A 21,927-nucleotide genomic window follows, 5' to 3' on the forward strand; every position below is an offset into this window, starting at 1 on the left:
GGACGTTGGAGTTGGAAAAGTAACTAGTTAAAAATTTCGAATAAAGCTACTTCGAGTAAATACTCGATTAACTAACATTTATTTCTAGTAGTTATTATAGTCGATCCATTTCTCACTTTACAATTATTTCCGATTGTTTTGAACGATTAAATTATCGAAGCAATTTATCGAAGTATTCAACTATTAAATTTTGTCCACGATTGGTTAAAAAATAACGTTTATTTCTATGTTTATTTCTTTGCCAACGATTCGTCCGAGATTCCTGCTTACAAATTCGTCGAATACGGATCGAATTAACGAAAGAATTAGAATTTTATTGATTTTCAAAATGCAAATATTTGCACGCGATTAATTAAACAAACGATCCGTTCGTATCGAGATTGTAAATTTATTGAAGATATGAATATAGCGAGTTAAGGAAAGAATTAGAATTTTATTAACTCTTTGTCCTATAACTCTCGATTTCTCGGGCAAATATAAACAAAGAAGGTCACGCGTCACGAGCCAGGCTCGTGTTTACGTTTGATCCGAACGAAGTACGAGGAGTCAGGCTCGTGTTTATAGTTTTTAGCCTAAATTTCTTACCACGAATCTCACTTGTAGGACGGTTAATTCTCGACCAAATTGAATCGTTACGAGTATTATTTATGGATGGAAGAAAAATTGAATAAAGAGAGACGAGAGTACGATTCTTCTAATTAAAAATTTCGAATAAAGGTAATTTAAGTAATTTACTTATTAAAATGCTCGAATAACGAATTTATTCGTAGCTGTTATAGTCGATCCGTTTCTCGTATAACCTCGACCGTTTCCCGTTACAATTAATTATTATTACGTTTCGAACGATAAATTATCTTTAGTAACTTTATTCGTAGCTTCGACTATTAAATTTTCACCGTTTATATCGCGATAAAAAGAACATTACTAAGAAATATCCTCGAACAATAAGATAAGAATAATAATAAGATATTGTTAAACGCTATACGCCTTTTTTTTGAATTTTTTCGATCACTTATTCGAATAAAGAATACATATATATATATATCAGAAATGGCCAACCTTCAATAATTTTACGCCCCGCGAGATTCATAAAAATTTTGCAAAATTGTTTATTTCGTGCAATATGTTCATTTTTAGCGTAATGTTTCATAACAAATAGATCTCAAAACTATTTTTTTGTTTTATCACGTTGCAATGTATAAAAACAGAAGCAAGTGATATATATAGAACGTATATTAGTGGATCGTTCGGGTTGATCACCAATTACTATATATGCTTATCAGAGTACTAAAAAAAGAAAAAGAATGCGCAACGATATTTTCATCGGTCGAAAAAAGGAAGAGGAAAAGAAGAAGGATCGAGTACACACATATTGACAAGGAACGTAACAATCTTCGCGACACACTGACCCAAATGATACGGCGAGACTTGCTTCTCAATTACTTTGAACCGGGCCAATTGGTCTCGCGATTCGAGACGATTACGAGATTGTTTCCCATTCCATCCTTATTCCATCCACGAATTCCTCCATTTCTCATTCGCTTACGCAACGCGTTGCGAAGTAAGTTCCTGATAAAACTAAGATTATTCTCTATCTTCCCTTTAAATAACGAACGGATTTTCAAGCAGAATCCCAGTTTGTTTATTTATCCAAGGAAACGGAACGAAGTTGTACGTACAAAGTTGGAAAAAGGAGCAGCATCGTTATATCGATGAATTTCCTCCTCCTCCTCCTCCTTCTTCTCTTCTTGCCAATGATAAACGAGTTTACGTCAAACGAGTGGAGAGGAACGGTTAAAACTGTTTTGAGGGGGGAACAACAAGTGCTCTGTCGCATTGTCGAGTTAAATCGAACGAGTGGAATAATAAATATCGTTTCGTTGGGCTCGTGTGTGTAATCGATATTATTCGCTTCGGAAGGGAAGAGAGCGATTGATGGTGGTACACACGGTGATGAATGCGGCCACGCGAACCGTTCCAACGTATCGCGCATTCACGCGGGTAAATAGAGTTAATCGTTTCGCCCGGATTGAATCCGGATTTCTATCAACGGGGAAGAGAACGTTTCCTCCTTGCGACACAAACTTGGATTGCTTACTTTGCTCCGTTTGGATGACGGATGATTAATGACTCGACGCCTTCCACTTCTCCTTCCTTTCTCCTCTACGTACGTCACGAGTGTGGCATGATTTCGTTTCGCTGTCTTCTTATTAAATAATTCTGGAAATTTTGAAAGGGAAAGGTTCTTTTTTCTCTTTTCTTATCCTACAACAACGAGTGAGATTCGTTGGTTAGAAATTTGAGCCAAAAACTACAAGCACGACTCGTCGTACTTCGTTCGGATGAAACGTAAACAACACGAGTCTCCTTCGACCGACCTTCTTGTTTGTTGTTGCCCGAGAAATCGGGTAGGACAAGACGTTGAACGTAATAAACATTGACGCTCGCGCCTTCCTTTTTCTACCCATGTTCTTACTTATCATGTTCACGCGTTAGATGATTTCGTCTTTTTCAAAATAATTCTGGAATTAGGAAATCGCAGATTTTTAAATATTGACGCCTTCCTTTCTCTATACTTGCTATGTTCACACGACGATTTCAAAGTAATTTTGGAAATTTCATTTATTTTACTCCTGTTGAAATTTTTTTTTTTTCTCTCTCTTTTCAAGGGAATTTCTAAAAATTAAGGGCAGATTTTTTTTAATGTAATAAGCGTATTTTGTACCAAGCATCGTCGTCGAGTCGAGTATTTTCCGCATTCATCCTCGGAGAGTAAGAAAGTAAATTTATCTTCGCATCGCCGCTCTTTCTGCATCGAATGCACGAGGCTGCCTCTAAATCTCATTACTCCTCAGAAATTCTCTTAAGCCTTCAACGCGTAGACACCCTTCCCATAAGATGTGACTAGAGATCGAAGCGTTCTCGGCTAATGCCCTTGCCCCTCCCCAACTATACGATTAAGAGCTTAAACGCTGGATGGAAACGTTGATGCGTGTGTTGGTAAATCTCGCACCCTCCCGTCACACGTTTCGAAGACGTTCAAGGCTCGAAAATCTCGTATCCTCTCGTTCGCATGGGATAAACGTCAACACCGTTTCTGCAATGCTCGATTTTACGAAAACGTAAAGGAATTGCTGCAGATCCAGTCTTTGGAAAGAAGAGATTCGTTTCCATCGCAATAGCAGCGGTGATGATGCGTAACGATCGGCGTAGAGAGCGTTGCGTTGCGCCTCGAATAAATGTAAGTTCGATTAGAAACGTGAGTTCGAACGTTTGTCGTCGCATTGTATTATTTCCAAGAAAAAAGAATCTCCATATAAACGAAATTACACACGATCCGTAAGAATTTGATATTTAATTTTCTTATCGATCGAAATCCATGATTCCATCTCTCAATTCTAAGATTTCCATAGAGAGATCGTAGAGATCAGGGAATTCGAATCGTGAAAAGTAAGATGACCTCCCCTTCGGTCGCAAGCAATCGCTCTGACTTTCGAGAAAAAAAAACTATCTACAATCAAGAAGAAGAAGAAGAAGAAGAAGCAAAAATGAAAAAAATAGAAAAATTATAAATGTATCGCAGGAGAAAGAAATATATATATATAGGGGGAGGGATAGTGGAAATCGAAGTTCGGACGCAGACGAAACCGGCGGAAAGGTTTTAATTAAATTAGTTTAGGAGCACGGGGATTAACATTAGTTGGCCAATTAACGTTGCGGCCAGCTGACTCCGGGAAATTAATCTTTTTTTTTTTCTTTTTTGCGTGATTAATCGCGGCCAAAACGAGACAACGACTCGTAACGATAAAGCCTGGAACGTGCGCAAGCCTTAAAGACAGAACTTGTGAAGCGTCTGTCCTTTATTTTCAACAGCTCGAGCAGCTCCAATAGGCTAACAATAATTTATGAGCGGGTATAGTTTCCTAACGCTTTCCAGATCCTCGATATATACCCAGTGGTTCTCAACCTTTTTTCGCCACGCTACACATTTAATGATTTAATTTATCAGTTATTTTATAATTTATCATTCACTTCGTGATAATAAATCTTTCTTGTTCAATGATCATTCGATAATGATTATTTATTAAACATCTTGGAAAATAAATTTAATTGGATTACATGGATTCAAGTATTCAAAAGGCACGTGTGATTTGAACAACTTCGAACGCTCAGTCGTAGCGTGAAATGGCTCGACGTCCTTGTTCTTTACGGCTATTGGAACTTAAATTGTAATGCATTAAATTTTTTCGTTTACTCAGAACTCGTAATATAAACGATTACTCAGTAGGTGGTCTCCATGTGAGCAATGGCATCAGTTTAGACACCGTATTTGTGCAATATCCAAAATCGTTCAACACTTTAACACTTGGCGGTTTATTTTATTTAATTGTCCCTCGCGTTATCTAAATTAGTTAATCATTCGATTGATGTTCGTTTCGGTGGATGACGTTTATCATTCTCGAAGGAGATCGAAAAAGAGAAGAGAGATACGTAAATATTATATGTGAAAAAAAGCATAGATTTTATTCTACTTAACGATCCTCTACTAATTCTCGAAGAAAGAAATTGTTGAGAATGAAATTGAGAAGTTCGATTTTTTTTTTTTTTTTAGAAATTTTTTAGATAAAAAGTACTCGATCTTGTGGTGTTATTATTTAATTACTCGATGTATCGACCTCTTCCATATCCATCAGAAAATTTCTCTTCTACGGTTATAAATACGTAATTTTATTCGAATAAAGAGCATAATCGAAAATCTGGATCGAGTCGGGATTCCAGCTTGTGTCCATCCATCATCGTAGCTCGATCGATTTCTCGAAACCCAGGTGCAATTGGACATCGACCGCATTTCTACGAGCGGAGATTAACTCGATACGCGGCGATTAAAAACTCGAACGCGAACACAACGTTTGTCCACAATTTTGCACACACGTTACGTTTCCCTTTCGTCGAACGGCTTGTTCGAATATTAATCTCGTATAAAAATTCGAATTGGAATTGGCCACCATTAAATTTTCGAATAGATATTATTATTATTTCTTCGTTAAATCGTCATCTTTATTAAGCCTTCCGGCGTGAAATGAAATGAAAATATAATAAAATATAAATCAAAATAGGATACGAACGGGCGTCTCAAATTTTATCAAATTTTATCGATTCCATCTTCTATTTCTGGCGTAATATTATTTCTTTTTTTCCTGCGGAACGAAGATGGAAATGTCGATTTGGAAACGGAACGATCGTCATCGAAATAGATTTTTATTCGGATAATTTATCCTTTATAACTGGATATTTCTCAATTCTTCTTTTCGTTTAACAGCTTTCAACATTTAGCAAAGTGAAAAGTTTGAAAAGTTTGCGGATGAATCAAGGAAACGTTCGTTCTTTCGAAGAAAAATAATAGCGTAACGTTGATTAATGACCGTTACAAACGAGAAACGTATATATTACAAAATCAAAAGCCGTCTTTTTCTGCTTATAACATTGATTAGAAATCGCGAAATTTCGCGATATGACGTGATATATACGAGAGGAAGGCAACAATGCGATTTAAGATTTATCGTTCCTCAACCGACCCATTGCTACAAATGATTATTCTACCTTCTATTTTCCCACATGAATCAGAGGTGACGTAATTTTAATATCACCAACGTCACCATTATTAATACATTGGCCACGAATCTTTGTTTGAACCCAGAGTGAGAAATATCGGAAAAAAGTTGGCGGTTACGTGAACTATAATGAAATATAACGGTGCAAAGCCTACCAATAAATTTATTAACCTTATATTGTTGATATTACAATTTATTAAAATATTACGAAGGATCGACGATATCCATTGAATTGAATTTCTTTTTTTCCGAGAGGAACAAAGATTGAAACTCGACTTAAAAAATTGTCCAATACTCGAGAACCAATTGAAAATTTCGAATAGATTTAACTTTGAATAAATTACTTATTGAATTGCTCGAATAACATTTATTCGTAGCTATATAGTTGATCCACTACAATTGTATTATTATATATTGATAAATCATCGAATTAATTTCATTCGTAACTTCGATTATTAATTATTTTCCTCCATCATTGATAAATAACACTTGTACATCATTCCATATATATATATATATATATATATATATATACTCTCGAGCGTTTAACTGTTCTCCCCCAAAGAAACTTCTGTTTGAAAGAGACTCATCGCACTCTAATACGTAGAGTAAGTAGTAAAAATTGAAATAGCGGGTCTCGAGTTTCAAAGTTGGAAGGCGGACACAAAGGGGAGGGCCGCCTAAATAGTTAAATTAGATGATGGTGGTTGGCCAGCAGGCAGGACCAGCGCGTGGAACTGGGTCAATTGATTCCTCCTCTCCGTCGTTATCATCGCTCTTCTCCCCGGCTAACTTGCCGAATCGATAATAATAATTTCTCGCGGCGTTATGGCATATTTAAAGAAATTCGATCATAGAGCCGTGGGGGAGAGGCAGCCTCGTTCAACGACTATTTGCTCTTCCCTCTGCTAAATGCAACCGTTTACTACGCGTATTTACATCGCCGGATGCATCGCTATATTTTGTCTCGAAACTCTTGCTAACGCACGTAAGAACCCTCTGTTTTCCGCGTGCACGCGTTTAAGTACGGATTGTTTGCAAGGCTGTTGCTGGCTTTTATCCCAAATCTTTTCTTATCCGGTAAAATACGGGAGCCAACCGAGAGCCAATTTTTGCAGCAGAAGGAAAGGAACGTGTTTCGTGCGTTTATTTAAACCGAAATCCGAATCGAACGCGAGATCAAAGAGATTACGTTAGATTCGAGGATATACATTGACGAGACGCTTGATTCGAGTCTTCTTGTATAGTGTTCACTGTGGTGGAAAGAAGTATCGTGGAAGGTTAACCGTTTGTCCGTTAATTTCTCGGACCATATAAACAAAGAAGGTCGGTCACGCGTCGAGCCAGGCTCGTGTTTACGTTTGGTTGATCCGAACGAAGTACGACAAGTCAGGCTCGTGTTGTTTACGTTTGGTTCGAACGAAGTAGCACGAGTCTTACTCGTGTTCTAGGTTAAAAGATTAATTAGTTAATTTGAAAGAAAACTGTTTTACACGCGTATTTTTTTATTTCTATCATAGTATTTGTCACGTATATTAATCTAAAACCTCGATGCATTAGCGCAGGCATAGAATCGAGAGAATTCTAACGTATCGATGTGATATAAAAATTTGTTTATTTCTCATAATATGTTTACGGCCAATTACGACACGTAACGATAGTTTAACCTATAAATGTAATTATAAAACGTGTATAAAACTTCATAAATGAAAATAATTTTTACATGATTTTGAATATTCAAATTAAAGCTTTTTTACGTTTTCGTTTTATTTTTGCACGACAAAACCATCCCTTTCCAGCTCGTATTATAATTTTCAATACGGATTGAATTACAGAAAAGAAAGATTCTTTCTCTCTTGGGAAAGGATCGAACGTGTACAAGTCTATTTTCACCGTCTCGAGTCGCGATGGCAAATCCTTCTCGCTTCTCCCTCGGGCGAACTTCGGTAAACAACGATGTTAATTTCAAAGAAAGGGCGCGACTTGGGATGGTGTAAGTGAAAAGTATATAATGCGCCATCTTGAAAAGATGGAGCATCCTTGGATACACAAAACTTACGAGAAGATTTTTATATAAATTTATATCGACAATTTTCAAACATCGACGAGCAAAAGCTTTCTTCGAATAACAAAGTTTTTTACCTACAACGTAGATACAGGGTATTAAACGCATGTTATTTTCGTTGCATCACTTGCATCGGACATTTCATCTTAGATCTATTATCAAATATAAGAATGAAAGTGATTAAAACGTTTGAATATTTCCCGATAGATAGACAAATGACAGATAATTCGTCGGATCTGATCTCAGCCTCGGCCCAATTTCGAACATTTCGCCAAACTTTCATATATTGTTGACACGGTGCGTGCAAAATTTATGCACAAAGACGACGTAATTTGTGGTGGAAGTTGTTCTCCAAGTTTCTGTATACCCAACCATATAACAGGGAGCATCTCGTGAGCAGATCGTTACACGCACACGGATATACTTTCAATCCTAACTTCCTAAAATTATAATTTTAGATATTCGTAGAAGAATAATTTCACTGTTTATCGCAAGATTATTTCTCCCCTCGAATCTTATCGAGCGAAATGATGAAAAACGACCCGTTATTTCAAATTATCCATCCTTATTTCATCCGTATTCCGAGCACGATAATATGGAACGCGTTAATGTTTCCTCCATTATAAAATTGACACACACCGATGATTTATTCCCATTGTCCCCGATATGACTTTCCGCGCTTCGTTCTCTCCATAATCTCCTCTCTCTCTCTCTCTCTCCCGCCATTTTCTCCTATTTTATTTTTATTTCTACAGATATAGAGCGCGCATGCGCCCAGGTAAGATTGATCGCAGCATGTGTCCATCATCGTACGTGTACGCGTGTTTCATAAAGCGTAGAAAACGGAGGAATCCATCGGCCCGTGACGGAGTTACGCCCCTTCGACAACCGCGATGCTTCCTGCGGAAGATAGAGAGGCGGCAGCTTCTACCGGAAACCGGTTCCTCTCAGAACGGGGGGGGGAGGGGGAGGGGAGGGGAGGGGGGGCGTCGTAAAGAGTCAATAGATCGATGCCAGACGCAATTTGACCGACTACCGTGCATGAGGGGAGGGGGAGGGGGAGATAAAATTCGATGAATGCCCCCTCCTCTTCCCTTCTTCCGGAGACGAGAGATTCGATAATGGAGAACGAAGGAAGGACGTGGATATAATTCGCGCCACGCGCTTTCTCCTCGCCAAGAATTTCCTCGCGATTATTTGCGAGCTCCGCGTTTCGAAGATGTTGTTCCCGCTGTTTCGCTTGCTCGCATTTCATTTCAATTTCCTTCGATCGATTGCAAATTAACCTTTCTCCAGATCGATCGAGTGGAAATTTTTCTCGTTCATTTCAAGTCATAAATGTATTCTCTGTCTCGAACGAAGTTTCGAATTTTCGAAATATGTTATTCGCGTTCGATGAATAAGAAGAAGCAAAAAATTTCGCGCGCTCGATCGTATTCTGAAAATGATGCCTCTCTTTTTCGAAAGTATTCATCCCCCAGGATCGAAGAAAAGATCGAAGGATACGTTTTTTTTCCAGAAAGATTTGACAGGGCGTGTTCCCTTTCAACATTCGAAAGGGAAATTTGCACGAAAATTGCACCCGATTCCTTCCCCGATTCAAAGTCGGCCCATTTACCGACGACCCTCGATCCAAACGGCGTTTTCGCACCCGATTTTTCCCGCGACTCGTCGCATTCGTGCTCGTTGCCTTCGTTTCGTATCGAGAAGAATGAGAAAAAATAAAATATTGTTCGAGTTCAGGCAAGACTAATCTTTATTTATATTCTTGGCTTCATTGGCGACAAGTGTACGGCGCGCGTAACGGATGACAACGATGGGGGCAGGGGAGGAGGGGGGATGGAATGGCAGGAGAGAGAGGAGCAATATGCTGAAAGCACGAGATGGGAGGAGATGGGATTGAGAAACGGTGAAATGGTCGTCGCGACTTTCAATTTTTCCCTCCCGTAACAACGTCAGCAAACGGCGTCGATCGTTTGTATACGAAAAAAAAAAAAAGAATAAAAATTCGGAGAAGGTATAAAAGTGAAATGTAAGATGAGGAGAGGGAGAGGGGAGTGCAAATACACTGACTTTTACGGATTTCGATGTATATATTCTTTGATATCAAAGAAGAGATTAAGCTCGAGTAAATTGTACTATTCGAGTTATTTATTTAAATAGAATTGTTAAATAGAATTCAAGGGAAATAATAATTTTCAACGGATCAACATGTGCCAATCTCTGATTCATCTTTTTCCAAATTTTTTTTTTTTATGTTAATAAATTGTATATAGAGGGAAATAAAACGGACGTGCAACAGAAAACCAAAAAAAAAGAGTTTCGTGAAAAGAATTTTTATTTCAACGGTGTCAGGATCGTATACAACCGGAATACAACGGAAACACGTGGAGATACGATAAAAATTCCGGCTCCATCGAATTTTTTTCTCCTCCATAGCTGTGTATGTGTATTTATTTTTAATTCAAACTGTCGTTTTTTATTTTTTTTTTTTTTTTTAAATTCTTCGTTTTCGCCTCGACATTTAAACGAAGAAAGACGCAAAGAACGTATAATCGACGGATTAATATTTCTATATTTACCTCGTTGCCATAACGTCGTGAGAGAGACGAAAATTTCGAACGTTCGGTTATCAAAAAAAAAAAAAAAAAAAAAAAAAAATGATACGACGTTTGAAACTTTCAACTGTGGCGACTTTAAGGCGAACGATAATTCTACGATATCGTTATAACGAATGTTCTCGGCGAAAACTTGTGTTTGAAAACTGTGTATCATGCCGCGGAAACATGCGAATTGCGTGCACACACGTTGGGAAAGGAAGAGCGGTTTCGAGAGAGACTTGGTATTTTTCATTGAGTTATTGCTTAAATTATACCTCTTGACAAGTTGTATAATGAATACGTTTCGCTTAAACCCCCTTGAGGGATGCTGACAGGTATACCTGTGTTTAATTTTTGGCCAAGTTCGTATTCATAATTCGAAAAGGTTTCTTTCGAATATACGCGCGATAGAGAATCGCCTTGAATAGGATAAAAAAACCGGTATTTATCGTCGTTACTTTTTTTTCGAATTTCAAATAATAATTTTAAAAATAATTTCGAAAATAATACACCACGTTTATCAACTTCTATTTATTAATTTTTCATTTATTAATATATACATATACATATATATATATGTATATATACATCGCGCAATTTATAATATTACGACAGCTTAATTTAACGTTCGTATAAGTACATTTAGTTGAACTGTGTATTTTGCGTTGAATTATGAACTGTATAACGAGTGTTCCGCTTTCCCGCCAGAGAATTAAAATGAAAACTTCATTCAATTTGCCCGTTTCAAAATTCGAAAAAGCTTTTCAAACGTTAATCATATAATATTTTTACTTTTACGTCGATTCGTTTAACAAAAAAAAAAAAAAACATTAATAAATAAAAATATTCATACGGCAAATAATATAAGTAATAATTAAAATTCGATAAAAAATGTTTTCGTATTCCATCAATTTTATATTTAAAAAAAATATTTTCTGCGATAATATGATATTTTAATTCGTGTTTTATATATTATATATATATAAAATTAAATTGACCGTATCCTTTAACGTACACGTATTATATCGATTTCATACTATTTTTTTTATACGTGATGTTTCGAAATCTTGATGATGTCACTTGATATTTATTTATATCACATTTGTATATTCGTTGCCTCGTTCCGTATTTTAATGAGATAATATAAAACATGAGACTTTCCCGTGGATCTATTTTCCCGTCCACTTTCGCTCCCGTTTGCTTCCGTACATTGGATTAACAATCAGCTTTGCACTTGTTAAGCAACGAAGTGGAACAACAACTGACCGGGTTTTCAGGATTAGATCGAGTTCCTTCAAGTGCCTAGAAGAAATTATTTCACGCGTAAAATCTTTGTTTGCAGTGTTTTTTTTTTTTTTTTTTTTTTAAATTAAATTCCGAACGAGATTTACTTTCGATGAATCGAACATTTGATTCCCCAATAGCACGTGAACACGAAACAAGTTTATTTTCAGTGATATAGCAAGAATAAACGCATAAATGGAAAGTTTATAAATAAATAAATGATGAAAAATATATCTACATTTGTATATTTAATTGTACATTTTTCAACACAATTGCACAATATCAAATAATTTTATAATTTTCTCATCCCCTATTATTGAATTTTATTTTGAACATGAAATCTTAATCACCGTAAATGTTAAATTCACGTCAAAATTAAATTCAATCTAAATTTAATTACGATCCATTCGTTATTAGTCGTGTTTAATTGCTTGCTGAACGACGCACTTGTCATAACGTATTTCCACGAAAATATTTTTATGCGCGCGATAGAAGAGCTGAGCGCGATACAATTACGAAGATATGATCGGTATCACCAGCGTCTAGGGATCACTGGAAACACGCAAGTTATTTATACACTCTTCCTTTCATCTTATTACAAACTGTTAATTTTAAACCTCCGTAAATTTCCTTCGTTTTGTATAAAATTCTAAATACGTGAAGTTGCGTTCGATATGGGGAATTTTCGAACGAAAAACAAAATTCCTCAATTTATAACGTGACCTAGATATATCGAGCATTTGATATCGCTCTGTTAATGTCTTGCGACATCGACCTTCGATATATTCATATGTAACACCTAGAATATCTCACCTGTCTACATGTTACATTACGAAAATAGATCCCACGTAATTTTCTATTACGTCTCGATCGATCTAGAATCTAGAAAATAAAAAAAGAAACATCGTAAATATTTATTCGTACGTTGTTAAATTAACGTATGCGATCGTCACGTGTTTCGTGACGTTCGAGTTTAAACAAATAATTAATTTTTCATGGAACGATAACATTATCGTAATAACATACAGCAAAATTTTCATAGATATAGCGTTGATAAGTTAAAGGGGTCTATGGGTGCATAAATCGAAAGAACGATGCGTACACATAGGATCTGCACGAGGTAAAGTCGCTTCCTTTCGTCGCGAGCAGGCGGCGCTGGGATCGCAAGGAAAAGCCACTAACTAAATTCATGTAAATTCATGTTACGTTCTTACGAAAATTACGAACGATATCAAAGTGAACGGGACCACCATTTCTAGGTCGACCACTGTGGGACACTTTGTCTCGTTACAACGTGGCCGTGTTCCATCCATCAACAAATAATTTTTAACAAAAATTCCCAGCACGGTTTAATTTCCTATTTTTTCATTGGTAAACGAATTTATCCGTTTTTTTATCTCTTTTCCTATACGAGCGTATTTTTTTTTTTTTCGTCCTCATTTACATACTGGATTTTCTTTATTTTCCGCGAGAACAGAATTTTCGTCCAATTATACTTTTACGAGATCTACGACTAACGAGAAATTAGCGCGAGTACCAAAATTGCAGAGTTGCTCGAGTATCTCTAGTAACCGTGTTTATTCCTATATAGGATGAAACAAAAATCCCTAGAATCGCGAGTAAATAACTTTTAGGAATACGTTAAAAGAAAGTACGAACTAATTTGAGAGGGTAGAAAAAAAAAAAATTACGAGAACTTGAAAGCTACGATAAAAACAAGGATTTACATAACGAGGAAAGTTTCGAATGCAAAGAAATAAAATCCACCGAGTCGCGTAATTCTACCCAATTACTTACACCTAACACGTTAGAAACTATCGTTTAAGAAATGATCAAAGACCACTTTGAACCGTTGTCTGTTCATTTTTATGTTACAGCTCGCCGTTTGAACGAATATATCCGCCACTACGAACCACTCTCTTATCCCACTGAAGAGGTCCACCGAGGTCACTTGAGGGCCAAGAGGTCGGTTACCCGCGACAATTCCGTGACTCTGAAGTTTCGCTCGCACGGAAGGGACTTCCATATTCGGTTGAAGCGAGATCTGGCCACCTTTAGCAATAATTTAATTATCGAAGGGCCGTCCGGTCAAACGGAAGACCTCGATACGTCCCATATTTATCAGGGCCACTTAGTCGGTAAGTTTAATCATCATTTTCTATCCGTTCACTCTGCGATCTGAATTATACGTACGAATCGTACGTTATATTATACGTGAAACCACATTTTGACAGGAAAGTTTCCACATTTTTTTCTCCATTTCCATTGCCTAGAAACTGTTGTTCCGCAACAGGATGATCACAATATACTCTCGTACGTGTTTTTATTCGTAAAATTTAATGAAAAACATAACGCGTGATATAATAATGAAAGCGTAGACCAAAGGATCGTTGAACCTTCCACGAAAATTATAAAGACCCCCTCGTGTCTAAGGTCAAGGTGTCGTAACGTTGTTACAAAGACGCCTGCGCGTAAAGGTGAAAATGTGGTAATGGGTTGAGTGACTTCGCTTACACAATACGTCGTGCACGGTGTTGAGCTTTCTATAGCGTATGTAAATCACAACCACTTTGCCATTCAAGCGTTACACTCGAAAACTTTATCCACGAGCAGGGTACCGTTTCACCGGTATAGTCACCGCGTTTATATCTCTTCTCTTTAAGCCGTCTCGCGATACCCAGCACAGGTGTGGCACGCAAAAGTGCGTGTAGATACCGGGTGAGACCTTTATTTCCACTCTAATAATTTACGATAGTTCGTGCACAAGGGGACATTTTAAATTATGGATTGGCTCGAGCCGGCTGTTGGAAACGGTTTATCTTTCACTTTTGTGCTCCCGCCCCTCCCCCCTGGCGCGACCTGATTACGTCTACGTCTATTTACCGGAAGGGGGAAAAAAAGCTCGATCTCTTATTTCGATTCTTAAAGTATAGGGGAGGAAAAAAAAGAATTTTAAAATATTCGTGACATTGAAGGACACTTGGCCCCGATTTTTCTTTCCTTCCATTTTATAAATAATAGGAGAGGAAAGGATTATTAATATTTTCGTCCTCTCCCTATAAAGATTCGATCGTTTTATGGAATTTCAATAGCTGTTTATTTTTTCAAAGGTTAATTTCTTTTTTTACAATTATAATTACATTATAAAAGAATGGACGAAGAAGAATCTTTATTTTAAGTAAATATAAATATCGTACATTTTTATATTATATTATTGATCAATTTCGTCAGTATATATTTTCACGTTTTTCTGGATTTATCATCGATAATACAACATTGTTAATATTGTCTTTTGCTTTCTGATGTGACATTATATTTTTAAACAATTTCAATTCTACCGATATCTAAGAATATACTATAATATACTAAAATAATATATATATATCGACTAACTTCACGCACAAAGTTGTCGTAGTTAATTTAGTTCTTCGTTCCAAGAATGGAATGAAATATCGATATTATACTATCCTTGCATGTAAGTACCGTATCATATCTAACCTGTTCAAACCGAGATTTATAACCATGGAATACAATTCTTAAAGAAACTCGAAATAACGTGCTGTCGAGAATCGTGTGAAGTATGCGCGCAACTCCCTCACCATTTATTTCCTCGCTTCCTATACTACTATAATATAAACACGTTACGATAAAATGAATATTTTTAATCCCTTTCTTTAATACCATTTAAATTATCGAAATATATTTATTAATTCTTACTGGTCGATTCTTATAAATATCTCCTCTCCTTATTCGTTCCAGGCGAGCCCGGCAGTCACGTGTTCGGAAGTATCAGCGACGGTGTTTTCCACGGGAAAATCATATCGCCCCGTGGTGGCGCGTGGTACGTGGAAAAGGCGTACTATTACTTCCCGCCACACGAGATAAATGACACGTTGCATTCTGTCATCTATCATGAAAATAACGTGGACGATCCGTACGCCCATCTTCGAAAAGGTAAATCGAATCGTCTCGTTCTTTTCTTTTTCTTTTCTTTCTCCCTCTTCGTGTCCAATTTCAGTGTAAATAATACAAAGATAGCGTTACGAAAATCGATCGGAAGAGAGAGAAAAAGTCGTCTCGAAAGCTCGTCGACGTTATTAAGAAGAAGACGTGAAAAAGTATCAAAGCAGCGATCGTCGAGCAAATTCATTGTTGAAAGATTCTCTGTAATGGTAGTGAATGTTTTTTTTTTTCATATATTTTATTTATTATATAATCGATTATTTCCAATTGTTCTTAACTTTTTTCTTCGTAACTTCAACTATTAAATTTTGCCCATCGTCATCCGATATGTCAAGATAATTTTTCAACCTTGGTTGTACACGTTAATAAGTAGCTAAAAAAAAAAAAAAGAAAGTAAAACGTACGCTATGACGTAATGGTAGAAGCACGACAAACGATAGAATTTTCCAACGGAATTAACCGTTACATCACAAAGCGTATAACTATAAGACTGGACGTTGTGTTATTACGATTAATGCGCTTGGAATCGCGCATTGTACTATCGCTCGTGTTAATGAAACGCTATAATTAATTTTAATTACGCGGCTGCACGCGTTTCCACGATAGGAGGTCGAAGCGGCAGTTTTCGCGTATTAAATGCGATATAAAATGCAAATTCCTTTTAATCGTCGAAAACTTTCCCGTACAATTTCCCGCCGTGTTTACAAAGCGCGTTTTTTGTTTACAAAAATTGGTGGAGCGAAAAATTTCGTTCGTTCGAAACGAGATTTTCGAAAAAAGGAAAACTTCGACAACCGGGATGGCCGGGTTGATAAAATGTTTCCCGAAAGGATCAATTTGTAATCTTATCCTATTGTACGCGACACATCCCGTAATGCTCCATCAAATATTATTCGATTCCGCAGTGACAAATGACAAATCCCAGCAACGGATGGAATATCGATTATCAATATTATTCCATCCATGAATGGTTAACTTTCTCGATCGATCCATAAATAAAAAGAAACGCGTGTTAAGCGGCAAGTGACATTAACGACGACCTTACAATACCTTTAACAACACTTTAATATCCGATTCGATCTCATCCGCCCATATTCTTCTCACACTTATCACATGGTCGCAATAGATAGACACGAGCGAATCCTACGAGACATTCGGTAATTTTTAAAAATTTAGTTTCAGAAAGATTGCAGTTTCGGATGAAAAACAGTCGTGAAAACGGGGGGGCTCGGCCCACTGCGACACGGCCCTGCATCGCAGTTCCGCACTTACTGTAGATTGCCTAACCTAAGGCGTTTCGAGCGCAAAATTAAATTGCTCATAAGTCGATAAACTCGAGCCACAACCGAAATTTTTGCACGCCAACGTTTTTACTACCTGTTTCTCGACGAAGTCTAGAAAGATCCAAAGATCTTATCGACACAGCAACGTATATAGATATATCTAGTAGCGGACAACTCGTAATATTCGCGATGGCGAGGCTGCGTTTGCACACTTGGAAGGACACGCTCCCTTTACCGCGCGATGATACGCGGCCTCTATCCCCTCCACCAGAGTCTAGTCAACACCACAATTTAGTTGACTCGTTACGAGGCATCCTTAAAGGAGCATCCAACCGTGTACCGGTTTTTAAGCGAACCGTCTTAACTATACACCGCGTAAACCGCTGCGGTATATTCGTGAATAGAGTAGAGTGCACAAGTGCGTTTTGTGCACGCATACACGCACATACACACACGGTTGGAGAGTGAAATTCAAACAAATAGCGTGGCTAGAGAAGGCCGAGGTTCGAGGACTTACGGAGTTAGAGTGGCTAACGAGGGTACCGGTTGATTCAGACTGGAGGGCATTGCAGTTTCCGCTCCATTTGCTCCACGTTCCTCCATTCCATTGTGTTTTCACCTTAGTGTGTATAATTTTGTGTATACTCTCCTCCTCGGAGTTCTCAAATTCTCCATGATTTTTCTTCACTTTAAATAACACAATACGGAAAATTATTTTTAAAATTTCAACACTTTCCCCTCGAGAGTTGTATCTCAGTCGAGTGGGCGAATGATTCATGCTAGATTTCTTTGGAGATCTTCGACATTTCTTTATTAGGAAAATGTATAAAAATCATTTTTGGGTTCCGTTTGCAAGACACTCGTCACGTGTGCGCGAAATCACCTCGACCGAAAAAATCGTCGAGCTCAACACAGGAACTCAACACTTGGAAAGAAGAAACGACAGAGGATCGTAAGGATCGAAAATAAGAGAAGATAATCGTACTCGTCACCGAGTATTTACTTTCGTGCATTCGTGTACCGAGTATAGCCGTTCCAACCGGTCCATTTCTATCCTCCGTTCCAACGGGAAGAGATTACACGTTTCGGGAAAAGGTGTAGACGAGAGTCGATAGGGTCGATTCCACGCTCCATTCGCGATATCATTCGCGAAAGGAGGAAGGTGAAACGGTTCTATTCTCTCTCACGGGTTTATATTTGTATTTGTATATACCGGGGAATAACAAGGTGGAAGATATTCGCCTGGTCGCCGAATTAGACGTAGCCACACGGAACACACATACACACACATCGGTTCTGTATGGATAGGAGCGTGTAGATTTCAGCCAGCGCAACCTCCGCCATGTTTATAGCATTTGCGCAAATAACCGACGCTTAAATAAACAGTTGCCGGTATCGCGTATAATATTTATCGTGCCCCTCTCTTCCTCCTCCTCCTCCTCCTCCCCCCCTCTCCTCCTCGTTATTGCACTCCTCGCGGACAAACTCACGTCATCTTTGTCTGTTTACGCGTTGTACGGGTGTGTATGTGTATATATTATGAATCCGGAAAATTAATTTTCCATTCTGAATTTTCCACCATTCACGTTTATGCGATCTTTCTATTTTTTTTCTTTCTTTTTTTTTTTTTTTTTTTGGATATTTAATTACATTCAAACTCCTATCCGATTAATATTATGGCACCACTTGAAATTGCCAATTATTCAAGAATAAATGATCGATCGACCGTAACTCGTTAAATTCTATTTAACTTTTGCTTTAACGTATTTTTGGTCCTCTTATATTTTCTTTGCGTAAAATAAGTTCCTTTTTTTTTTTTTGTATTGGTTTGACTGTTGTTGGAGAGGCGAACGAATTTAAGAATATGAAGCGTATCGAAATATTAAGTTAGTTTTGGGAGAAAATTCGGTGATAGTTTCAAAAATTCAGATATGAAATCCATATTAAACAAAGACAAATTGGAAGCCAAAATAGCTAATCCATGATATTTGGGTGCAATGAGTTTCGCTGTTTACAATTGTTTTTAAAAAAAAAAATGAAATATTCGACGAGAAGAATTTCTTGGTGCATGAAATTTTGTAAAAATGGTTAGTTGAAAGTCTCGTCGATAAAACGTCATTAAAATTAATGGCTCGTATTTTGATGGAATAAAGATTACGAATTACGTTTCGAAAATATATATTGTTTTTCTTTTCAAAAACGGCAATTTTCACGTGATACGAGCTAATATTTCATACCGCACGCAATTCCATTGTATCGAGCTATTATTATGGAACAGTATCCAGTTGGCTAATGAATATTGCGCGGATCACCTTCGTCGTAAAACAGTATATACTAACGTTACACATCCAGGCATTGTAACCTCATATTTAGAGATACGGTATTCTGCTATTCAATTCAATCCAATATCCGATACAATTACAATCGAAGAACAAAGAGATCGTTCTTACTTAAAATCTTCAATCGATAACCTCCTCTTCTCCATTTATTCTCTCCTATTAACGCGGTCGGTAATTGTTTCTACCACGCACAGTCGTATTATTCTTATTACCTTCCGTCTTTCCATCGATCGAGGTGGTTGCTCGCTACAAAAGATCAATCCTTCGCCAAGAATTTCCATCAAGATGTTGTGGTAAAACGTTCGCATCTTTACCACCTACCTCGTGTAACGGTAATCCGGTATTAAGTTTATAGTGTAGTATCAATAAAGTTTAGCCAATATCGTCACATCGAGACGCCAAGTCATTAAACCTCGTGGCTCACGGTTAACCCGCCGATAAAACCAGCATCGACCGCTGCAATTATCCCTGGCCTGACAATATCGGTTTGTTCTTAAACTGTTGTGCAGTAAGCGCGGTACAAGAGAATTTTGGAATTATCGATCGATCGTACAATGGGATGTTGTTAATCCATATAATTGTAAATATTCGAAATCCCTGTCTCGCCTCTCTCTCTCTCTCTCTCTCTCATTGGGATTAATGCAAGGTTATTTGGACCTACCTGGACACTTCAATTTCGTTACACAGGTTGTTATAATCTACAACTTGGGTCATGGAACACCGTGCAACGCATCTACACGGTGCTCGGATCTTGTGCAGTTCGTAGAGGGGAGATTACGAATGGAAGTTTTTTGGGAGATAGAATTCTTCGTTGTAACGTGTCGTTCGAGAGTTTTATAGATATTTGTCACGTGATTTATAATCGTGATCCGATTATAAATCATTCGTTCGTTCCTAAATGTTTAAATATTGGTTTTAAAATTTGTATCGCACAGAGATCATCCGATTTACGTCACTCGAAGATATGAAAGTTTATTAAATTTAAAAAATATATATGGGTGTTGAATAATTGCAGGAAGAACACATTCCTTAAAATTTTAAAATTTTAAATGGCATTCATATATTTCGATACAAAAAAAAAAATTTTTTTTAAATTAATCCACTCACGTCCCAAAATTCATTAGTTTCAACTGAGAAGTTTAAATTTATCGTCGCGAAAGATAAAGCGCGAATAACTGTTCCCTTCTCTTTTACTTCGCAAATTTCAACTTGTTCCTACCATCTTGTCCCGTGCGCGAATAAATATCCCCAATTTTTCTGAAAAATTCTGAAAAATTGTTGTCGTCGACGATATGAAACAACAGTTTTCGTTCTATCGTGGGACGACATCAAAGGACGAGCCTATTATTCGAGAACGCGCGATCGTTTCCAGCCGGTCAAGTTTATAACGCGTCGCAGCGGAAGTGGCGATGCGCAGTTTAATTATTCGCGTAATTTCGAAATGCGGGGAGAGAGAGAGAGAGAGAGAGAGAGAGAGAGAGAGAGAGAGAGAGAGAGCTGTGTCTGCAAAAGCGGATGCGCGGGCATAATGCGCCTCGTAATGACAAACTTAACCGCTTCCCCTTGGGTGTCGTATCGTCCGTAACGACGATCCCATTATTTTGAGGACGTGGTGGTCACCCGCCTACGTACGAGTGTGAAATCATACTTCCTCTTTCAACGAACGACGAAGCAGGGCGAGCCTAGTGTAAACGGATGCTCGATGTTTCGCTATTTCTTTTTTTCCTTTTTTCAGATTCAAGCTCGGATTATTTACTTACCATGGAAAAAAATTCTCTCCATCCTTCGAAAAGAGTGGTTCTCGGTTTTTTTTTTTTTTTTTTTTTTTTTTTTGACTCAATTAGCTATTCGTTGAAATGGATTTAGAGCGGCGATGGGGAAAATTTAAGGGGTCGAACTTTACTTTCTCGCAAAGTTGCTTCACGTTCGAAACGTAATAATGATAATTGGAAGTAATTGTAATATCAAATCGGCGGGAAACGGATCGGCTATAAATGTGATTCTCGAGAGTTTTAATAACCCGATTAACTCGAAGTAACTTTACTCGAGATTTTCGATCAGTTACTCTTTCCAACTGGAGGTCCAACTCTGGAGGACGATATTGATTTTGACAAGGAAATTTGATTCTTCCACGCGTGTGATATTGGTCAATTATTGTTATTATTTTTTTTCTTTTTCCTTTTTCTTAAAGGTGAAACGGGAGGTTGCGGTATCACCGATGACGTGGTGGAGTGGATGGACAGGATACAAAATTCCGCGGAACCGGACGAGGAACGTCCGGTAACCGAGAAGAAATCCGACCCGCCGCCGCCGGTCGTGAAACCGTGGAACGGTGATCAGGAGTCGCCCGGTCACAAGTATTCGAGGGAAGCTAACGAGCCTGGCTCGCACAGAAGGACGCGGAGGGCGACCAGGCCGAAGGAGGATAAGAAGAATAACACTTGTTCCCTTTTCATCCAAACCGATCCCCTAATATGGAGACACATATCGGAACAGGTAAATGTTCAAAATTATCCGTGCGCAAAAGATTCCTTTACTTATTTTAACTCGAGTTTCGTTTCCATAAAGAAAAGTGGTGGACTTTTATTAGAAAAAAGAAATTGGATTAACCGTTCTACCCGCTAAACTCTCGATTTCTCGAGTAACAATAAACGAGAAGGTCGGTCGAGTCAAGGCTCGTGTTGTTTACGTTTGGTCCGAACGAAGTACCACGAGTTAGACTCGTGTTGTTTACGTTTCGTTCGAACGAAGTACGACGAGTCAGGCTCGTGTTTATAATTT

The 21,927-nt window shown here is 37.7% G+C and overlaps 1 protein-coding gene and 1 long non-coding RNA gene across 5 annotated transcripts in view; one reads left to right on the forward strand and one right to left on the reverse strand.

Annotated features, from left to right (window-relative positions):
• The window catches only part of kuz (zinc-dependent metalloprotease kuz), a 122,469-nt gene that overhangs the window by 91,457 nt on the left and 9,085 nt on the right, over nt 1–21,927 (forward strand). For all 4 annotated transcript variants that reach the window (XM_086902514.1, XM_086902516.1, XM_086902517.1 and 1 more), the window contains 3 exons: nt 13,439–13,699; nt 15,321–15,515; nt 21,338–21,642. In XM_086902514.1, the coding sequence (XP_086758640.1) occupies nt 13,439–13,699; nt 15,321–15,515; nt 21,338–21,642 (761 nt within the window). The remainder of the gene's footprint in view (nt 1–13,438; nt 13,700–15,320; nt 15,516–21,337; nt 21,643–21,927) is intronic.
• LOC147658381 (uncharacterized) lies at nt 14,654–18,169 on the reverse strand. The gene is made up of 2 exons (XR_015290573.1): nt 18,021–18,169; nt 14,654–17,494 (listed from the first exon to the last, which is right to left on the reverse strand). It is a non-coding gene; the product is annotated as an uncharacterized LOC147658381 (long non-coding RNA).

Source organism: Apis florea, unplaced genomic scaffold (assembly GCF_048593485.1).
Source record: "Apis florea isolate Af1SG1 unplaced genomic scaffold, ASM4859348v1 contig_2272_pilon, whole genome shotgun sequence".
NCBI classification, from domain to species: domain Eukaryota; kingdom Metazoa; phylum Arthropoda; class Insecta; order Hymenoptera; family Apidae; genus Apis; species Apis florea.